We start from the raw sequence: 8,050 nt of genomic DNA, 5'->3' as shown, positions 1-8,050 counted from the left end.
AAGGTGGGGTTGGGCTGAACTTGGGGGTGAGCCCAAAGGGAAGTGTCACCACCTTGAGGAGGGACCCCTAAATTGGGAGGAGGTGACCCCCAAGTTGGGGGCAGGGTGACCCCTAAGTGTCACCTCCTGAAGTACAAGGAGTGACCCCCAAGTTGTGGGCTTGACCCCTAAATTTGGGGGGGACCCCTCAAGGGTAGGGGACCCTTAAATTGGGGGGGACACCACCAAGAAGGGGGGGACCACAAGATTGGGGGGTGATGACCCCTGAATGGGGGTTGGTTGGCCTTGGTGGGGCCTCTGACTTGGGACAGGTGACCGCCCCCCGAATCTTGGGGGTGAGCCTCAAGTTGTGGGAGGCTGGGGCCTAGGGCATGGTGACACAGGGGGGGTGAGCTCCACCTCTGACCTGGGGGGGTGACCACAAGGTGGGGGGGGGGCACAGTTTGGGTGGGGGAGTGTTGTAATTTATGGGGAGGGGTCCTTAGTAAGGGGGGAGGGAACAGCAAGAAGGGGAAGAGATTGGGTGGGAGTGGGGTACATTTTGAGGGTGATTTGAGGAATGTTCAGGTGGGGGAGGGGGGAAAGCCCTTCCCCTCCCCTCCCATCCCCTCCCTTCCTCTCCCTCCCTCTCCCCTCCCCTCCCCTCCCCTCCCTTCCCTTCCCCTCCCTGCTGAAATCTTTGCCGGTTTCCTGTATGGGGGATTGGGGGGGGGGGGGGCGGCGCTGCCTTTTTGGGGTGAAATAAAAGCTTTTAGAGATTTCCAGCGATGGCTCCGAGAGTTGGGGGGGGGCGAGCCGGGGGCGGGGGGGACCGCAGCTCTCTGCCCCTCTGCAGCAGCTTTCCCTCTCTGTGGGGAGCAGGGACAGGCCGGACAGAGGCAGGGACGGACAGCAAGAGCTCCAATCTCTGCCCCGGCCGGGCCGGGCCGCACCGCAGGGGGCCCCCGAGTTCAAAGCCTCCTACTTGACCCCAGGGGAGTAAGCGCCTGGGAGAGTGGAAAATAGGGGGGTTGGGGGTGGAAAAGGGGGTGAGGTTTGGGGGGGGGTGTGAAGAGAGGGGGTCAAGTGGAAAATGTGGGGGGATCAGGTGGCAAAAGAGGGTGCCACGGGACGTGGGGTGGAAAAAACATGGGGGGTGGGTGCAAAATGGGGGTGTGGGGTGGAAAAAGTGCGTCGGGGGTCTTGGGGGGTTTGGGTTGGAAAAAGGAGAGTTGGGGTTCCAAAAAGGCAGGGGGTGGTAGAAGGATGTGGGAATGCCGAAAGGGTTAGGAGCACGGTAGAGAAAAAGGGGTGGGATGAGGGTCATAAAATGTGGGGGTGCCCCTGTGGCAGCGGTGGGATTCGAACCCACGTCCCCGAGGGGACTGGAGCCTAAATCCAGCGCCTTGGACCGCTCGGCCACGCTACCACCCGCGGCGCGGGGGGAGTCAGGACCATGCGGCCCCTCGTGGGGCGGGGCACGGGAGGGACGGGGTGCGGCCTAGGGGCGTCCTGGAAGTAGTGGGAAGGTACTGGGAGCGCTGGGAGGGGACTGGGAGGGGACGGGGAACGCTGGGAAGGTACTGGGAGCGCTGGGAGGGGACTGGGAGCGCTGGGAGGGGACTGGGAAGGTACTGGGAGCGCTGGGAGGGGACTGGGAGCGCTGGGAGGGGACTGGGAGGGGACGGGGAACGCTGGGAGGGGACTGGGAGCGCTGGGAGGGGACTGGGAGGGGACTGGGAGCGCTGGGAGGGGACTGGGAGGGGACGGGGAGCGCTGGGAGGGGACTGGGAGGCTTTAGGAGGGTACCGGGGGCGGTACTGGGAGGAGCGGGAGGGCACCGGGAGCTGACTTGGGAGGTGCCACCCGCCCCGTGCGCTCCCTTTCCCGCCACCCCGCCTGTCCCCGCCCCTTCCTGCCCAGTCCCGTTCCCGCCGCGCAGAGCACGCCGGGAAGGGGGAGGGGGTGGGGTGCGGGTCCGCGGCGCTGCCATGGAGGAGTCCAGCGCTCGCGCCTCCGGGCGGGAAGGGCCGGGGGCGGGGCTTGAGGAGCTGGGCACGCCCCCAGAGCCCGCGGAGGCTTCCCCCCCACGTGGGGACACCCCAGAGACTGAGCTGCCATTGGAGGAGTGGCGGTGAGAGAAGGGGTGGGGGGAGGAAGTGGAGGGGCTTGGAGTGGTGTGCAGGGCGTGATCGGAGGTGGGCGTGTCCTGTTGTGGGGTGGGCGGAGCCTACGGGACCCGAGCGTCCAATCAAAGGAGGTGGTTGGGGGGCTTGGGACTGATGGGAGAGCCTTAGGGCAGGGTCTAGGGGCTGGGCGGGGTCTGGGGTGGAGGGCGTGGCCTAAGGGGCGTCAGGTGGGTCCTGGGGGTCCTGGGTGGTCAGTTAAAGGGGAGGGTTATGGGGTGGGCGTGGCTCGGGATGGGCGTGGCTCGGGGTGGGCGGTGTCTCTGCGTCCTGAGCCCCCATTTGGGGGGAGATTGAGATGGGGGAGGGGCTTTAGGAATTGGTGGGAGTTCGGGGGAGGGGCTTGAGGGTTGTGCCCCTGATGCCCTTCCCCTCTCGCCCCCCCCTTCCAGGTTTCCCCACTTCGATTTTGGGGCTCCCCCCCGGCCCGTCTGGGGGGCACGGCAGGAATTCACCCACAGGGCCCAGAACTTCCTGAGGGGCTGCAAGTGGTGAGAGAACCCCCCCAGTGCTCCCCCGGTGCCCCCCTGCCTCCCGGTGGCCTTTACTGAGGTGTTCAGGAACCCAGAAGGATGTAGGGGAGCAGTCCCAGTGCTCCCAGGGCCCCTTCCTGGGGGGGCTGGGACCCCAGAGGGATGCAGAGGGTCAACCCCAGTGCTCCCAGGGCCCCTTCCTGGGGGGGCTGGGACCCCAGAGGGATGCAGAGGGTCAACCCCAGTGCTCCCAGGGCCCCTTCCTGGGGGGGCTGGGACCCCAGAGGGATGCAGAGGGTCGACCCCAGTGCTCCCAGGGCCCCTTCCTGGGGGGGCTGGGACCCCAGAGGGATGCAGAGGGTCAACCCCAGTGCTCCCAGGGCCCCTTCCTGGGGGGCTGGGACCCCAGAGGGATGCAGAGGGTCAACCCCAGTGCTCCCAGGGCCCCTTCCTGGGGGGGCTGGGACCCCAGAGGGATGCAGAGGGTCAACCCCAGTGCTCCCAGGGCCCCCGACGGCTCCTGCGTGCTGACCTGCAGCGATGACAACGTCCTGCGGATCTTCGACCTGCCCGCGCGCCCCGCGCCCTGCCCCGGGCTGCCCCTGCCTGAACTGGTGGGTACTGGGAGGGCACTGGGAGGCAGGCTGGGGAGGTCACTGTGGGGCTCTGTAGAGCTCTATGGGTCCTTGTGGGGCTCTGTGGGTCCGTGTAGGTCTCTACAGGGCTCTGTAGGGCTCTATGGGTTTCTGGGGGGCTCTATGGGTCCCTATGGGGCTGTGTGCGTCCCTGCAGGTTGCTATGGGGCTCTGTGGATCCCTATAGGGCTCTGTGGGTCCCTGTGGGTCACTTATGGGTTGTTATGGGGCTCTGTGGGTCCCTACAGGGCTCTGTGGGTCCCTGTGGGGCTCTGTGGGTCCCTGTGGGTCACTTATGGGTTGCTATGGGGCTCTGTGGCTCCCTACAGGGCTCTGTGGGTCCCTGTGGGGCTCTATGGGTCCCTGTGGGTCACTTATGGGTTGTTATGGGGCTCTGTGGCTCCCTACAGGGCTCTGTGGGTCCCTGTGGGGCTCTATGGGTCCCTGTGGGTCACTTATGGGTTGCTATGGGGCTCTGTGGCTCCCTACAGGGCTCTGTGGGTCCCTGTGGGGCTCTATGGGTCCCTGTGGGTCACTTATGGGTTGCTATGGGGCTCTGTGGCTCCCTACAGGGCTCTGTGGGTCCGTATGGGTCCCTGTGGGTCACTTATGGGTTGTTATGGGGCTCTGTGGGTCCCTACAGGGCTCTGTGGGTCCCTATGGGTCCCTGTGGGTCACTTATGGGTTGCTATGGGGCTCTGTGGCTCCCTACAGGGCTCTGTGGGTCCCTGTGGGGCTCTATGGGTCCCTGTGGGTCACTTATGGGTTGTTATGGGGCTCTGTGGCTCCCTACAGGGCTCTGTGGGTCCCTGTGGGTCACTTATGGGTTGCTATGGAGCTCTGTGGCTCCCTACAGGGCTCTGTGGGTCCCTATGGGTCCCTGTGGGTCACCTATGGGTTGCTATGGGGCAGGCCCCAGCGCTGAGGCTGCCTGAGGGTGACTCCATTTACGACTTCACCTGGTTCCCACTGATGGACTCCAACCAGCCCCACAGCTGCCTGTGAGTGACCTGGGAGCAGACTGGGAGGAACTTTGGGGGCGCTGGGAACAGACTGGGAGGGGCTGGAACGCAGTGGGAGGAGGTCTGGGGGCACTGGGAGGCACTGAGAGAGGGCTGGAAAGGATTGGGAGCAGACTGGGAGAGGCTGGAAGGCACTGGGAGGAGGCTGGAAGGCACTGGGAGAGGCTGGAAGGCACTGGGAGGAGGCTGGAAGGCACTGGGAGAGGCTGGAAGGCACTGGGAGGAGGCTGGAAGGCACTGGGAGGAGGCTGGAAGGCACTGGGAGAGGCTGGAAGGCACTGGGAGGAGACTGGGAGGAGGCTGGAAGGCACTGGGAGAGGCTGGAAGGCGCTGGGAGGAGGCTGGAAGGCACTGGGAGGAGACTGGAAGGCACTGGGAGGCGCTGGAAGGCACTGGGAGGAGGCTGGAAGGCACTGGGAGGAGGCTGGAAGGAGCTGGGAGGAGGCTGGAAGGAGCTGGGAGGAGGCTGGAAGGTGCTGGGAGGAGACTGGAAGGCACTGGGAGGAGACTGGGAGGAGGCTGGAAGGCACTGGGAGAGGCTGGAAGGCACTGGGAGGAGGCTGGAAGGCACTGGGAGAGGCTGGAAGGCACTGGGAGGAGGCTGGAAGGCACTGGGAGGAGGCTGGAAGGCGCTGGGAGGAGGCTGGAAGGCACTGGGAGGAGGCTGGAAGGCACTGGGAGGAGGCTGGAAGGAGCTGGGAGGAGGCTGGAAGGCACTGGGAGGAGGCTGGAAGGCGCTGGGAGGAGGCTGGAAGGCACTGGGAGGAGGCTGGAAGGCACTGGGAGGAGGCTGGAAGGCACTGGGAGGAGGCTGGAAGGCACTGGGAGAGGCTGGAAGGAGCTGGGAGGAGGCTGGAAGGCACTGGGAGGAGGCTGGAAGGCGCTGGGAGGAGGCTGGAAGGCACTGGGAGGAGGCTGGAAGGAGCTGGGAGGAGGCTGGAAGGCACTGGGAGGAGGCTGGAAGGCGCTGGGAGGAGGCTGGAAGGCACTGGGAGGAGGCTGGAAGGCACTGGGAGGAGGCTGGAAGGCACTGGGAGAGGCTGGAAGGCACTGGGAGGCGCTGGGGAGGAGTGGGCACCACTGGGAAGAGACTGAATAGAACTGGGAGGGCTGCTGGTGGCAGTGGTTGTTACTGGGAGATACTGGGAAGAACTGGAAGAGCCTGGGGTCTTAGCAGAGGAGCTTGGGAGGGGTTGGGGGACACTGGGTGTTACTGGGAGGGCTGGGGGGGGCTTACTGGGAGTTCCTGAATATCACTATTGGCTCTTACTGGTCTGTACTGGTCAGGGTGGCCTCCAGCAGCCGGGACAACCCTGTGCACCTCTGGGATGCCTTCGATGGGACCCTGCGAGGCTCCTTCCGAGCCTACACCCACCTGGTGATGTCCCAGTACCCCCCAGTATCCTCCCAGTGTCCTCCAGTGTCCCCCAGTACCTCCCAGTACCCTCCCTCTATCCCCCAGTACCCTCTCAGTAACCCCCAGTACCCTGCCAGTGCCTTCCAGCTCTTCCCAGTCCCTCCCAGTCTGCTCCCAGTGTCCCCAAACCTCCTCCCAGTCCCCCCAGTTTCCCTCCCATCACTGGCTGGGGGGGCCCTGGGGGTTGCTGGTGAGGCTCTCCCAGTGCTCCCAGTTCCTCCCAGTAACACTGCTGGTGCAGGAGGAGCTGGTGGCTCCTCACTCCCTGGCCTTCACCCCTGATGGCTCCCAGCTGCTGGGAGGCTTCGATGGAGCCCTCAGGATCTTCCCCACAGAGCGGCCTGGGCGGCACTGCCAGCACTGGCAGCTGCACCGTGAGCACTGGGAGGGCACTGGGAAGGCACTGGGAGGATACTGGGAGGGCACTGGGAGCAGTGGGAGGGCACTGGGAGCAGTGGGAGGGTACTGGGAAAGCTCTGGGAGGGCACTGGGAAAGCTCTGGGAGCAGTGGGAGGGCACTGGGGAAGCCTGGGAGGCTACTGGGAGGGCACTGGGAGCAGTGGGAGGGCACTGGGGAAGCCTGGGAGGCTACTGGGAGGGCACTGGGAGCAGTGGGAGGGCACTGGGAGCAGTGGGAGGGCACTGGGCTGTGGGAGGGCACTGGGAGCAGTGGGAGGGCACTGGGCTGTGGGAGGGCACTGGGAGCAGTGGGAGGGCACTGGGAGCAGTGGGAGGGCACTGGGAGCAGTGGGAGGCATGGCCTAGAGGCTGGGGGCGTGGCCTCACTGTCCTCTGTCTCCACCTCCTTGCAGGGGGCGGGCAGGGGCAGCGGGGCCTGATTGGCTGCCTGGCGGTGAGTCCCAGCCAATCGCTGGTGGCTGCTGGCTCCTATGGGCGGAGCCTGGCACTGTACCCGCTGCAGGGGGGCGGAGCCCTGGCATTCTGGCCACGCCTCCCTGCTAGCCCCACCCACCTACGCTTCAGCCCCGATGGCAACCTCCTGTACGCCGGGGGGCGCAAGGTGAGACCAGGAGCTCCCTGCCGCTGCTGGGGCTTAGGGACACAGGGGTGGGGCTTAGGGACACAGGGGTGGGGCTTAGGGACACAGGGGTGGGGCTTAGGCAGGAAGTGGGCAGGGTCTGGACCAGAAGTCTGAGCCCCTGGCCCCGCCCCCAGGACACTCACATCCGCTGCTGGGACCTGCGGCGCCCCGAGCGCCCCCTGCTGGCCATGGAGCGCAAAGTGACCACCAACCAGCGCCTGACCTTTGACCTCGACCCGTCAGTGACCCCGGGGGGACTGGGAGCACTGGGAAGGGAACTGGGAGGGTCCTGGGAGTGCTGTAGTTTGAGGGGAGGCGGCTGGTTCTTACTGGTCTGTACTGGGACAGGCTGGGCCCTTAGAGGAGGGATCCTGGGAGGGACTTGGGAGTCCCTGGGGGGGGGGGGGGGGGGGGGGGGGGTGTTACTGGGAGGCTTTACTGGGGGCACCAGGAGCCCCCAGGGGGCTTCCTACTTCTTACTGGTCTGTATTGGTCTGTACTGAGGGCACAGGTCGGGGAGGTTCCTGCTGGCAGGGGACACTGAAGGCTTCCTCAGCCTCTGGGACACACTCAGCCCCCCTGGCCCGGGGGACCCTCCCCTGCTGCCCCCCACCTTCCGCTTCCGGGCACTGCACGACTGCCTCAACGGCACCAGGTGGCACTGGGCGGGAACTGGGAGTGGGAGGGAACTGGGAGGGAACTGGGAGGGAACTGGGAGGGAACTGGGAGGGTACTGGCAGCACACTGGGAGGAGTGGGAGGGTACTGGCAGCACACTGGGAGGGAACTGGGAGGAGTGGGAAGGTACTGGGAGCAGTAGGAAGCTCTTCTCCCAGTGCTCCCAGTAACCCCCTGCCTCCTGTGCCCCCCTATGCCAGCCTGCACCCAGGGCTCCCCCTGCTGGCCACGGCCTCAGGCCAGAGACTGTTCCCCACGCCCTGGGCCGAGGACAGTGACAGCGACGGCCAGGAGGGGGCAGAGCAGCAGAGGCCCCCCCTGGGAGGGGACAATCGGCTCCAGCTCTGGTGGTGGGGACCTGGCAGCTGGCCTGAGGACACCTGGAGTGGGGAGAGTGGAGCTGGGGACAGCGAGGGTCCCCTGCCGGAGCACACCTGAACCTTGGAGGCTGTCAGCACCCTGAGGACATCGGAGCTGGGGACACCAAATGTCACCTCCCTGAGGACACCTGGAGCATGGGCACCAACTGTCACTCCCCACGGTGCCACCAGGCCTATGGGCACCAACTGTCACTCCCCACGGTGCCACCAGGCCTATGGGCACCAATTGTCACTCCCCA

At 66.0% G+C, this 8,050-nt stretch overlaps 1 protein-coding gene and 1 non-coding gene across 2 annotated transcripts; one reads left to right on the top strand and one right to left on the bottom strand.

The window, feature by feature from the left end:
• Window positions 1–1,326: 1,326 nt before the first annotated feature.
• TRNAL-UAG (transfer RNA leucine (anticodon UAG)) lies at window positions 1,327–1,408 on the bottom strand. Its single transcript has one exon. It is a non-coding gene; the product is annotated as a tRNA-Leu (tRNA).
• A 562-nt stretch (window positions 1,409–1,970) lies between these two features.
• WRAP53 (WD repeat containing antisense to TP53) lies at window positions 1,971–7,869 on the top strand. Its single transcript, XM_054172858.1, has 10 exons — window positions 1,971–2,113; window positions 2,558–2,656; window positions 3,144–3,252; window positions 4,186–4,274; window positions 5,583–5,673; window positions 5,954–6,086; window positions 6,525–6,733; window positions 6,838–6,992; window positions 7,266–7,409; window positions 7,632–7,869. The coding sequence occupies exons 1-10, from the start codon at window positions 1,971–1,973 to the stop codon at window positions 7,867–7,869; spliced, it is 1,410 nt and encodes a 469-aa protein (XP_054028833.1).
• Window positions 7,870–8,050: the final 181 nt, after the last annotated feature.

Source organism: Dryobates pubescens, chromosome 25 (genome assembly GCF_014839835.1).
Source record: "Dryobates pubescens isolate bDryPub1 chromosome 25, bDryPub1.pri, whole genome shotgun sequence".
Lineage (NCBI taxonomy): Eukaryota > Metazoa > Chordata > Aves > Piciformes > Picidae > Dryobates > Dryobates pubescens.
Note: the sequence above shows the minus strand (reverse complement) of the source record. Positions and strands in the feature narration are given on the sequence as shown.

Bases quoted from the DNA above. Each gene is read 5' to 3' on its own strand.
- WRAP53 (XM_054172858.1), top strand. From the start codon at position 1,971: ATGGAGGAGTCCAGCGCTCGCGCCTCCGGGCGGGAAGGGCCGGGGGCG. The intron at 5,674-5,953 runs GTGATGTCCCAG...CTGCTGGTGCAG, and splicing joins TCCGAGCCTACACCCACCTG to GAGGAGCTGGTGGCTCCTCA. The intron at 7,410-7,631 runs GTGGCACTGGGC...CCCCTATGCCAG, and splicing joins GACTGCCTCAACGGCACCAG to CCTGCACCCAGGGCTCCCCC.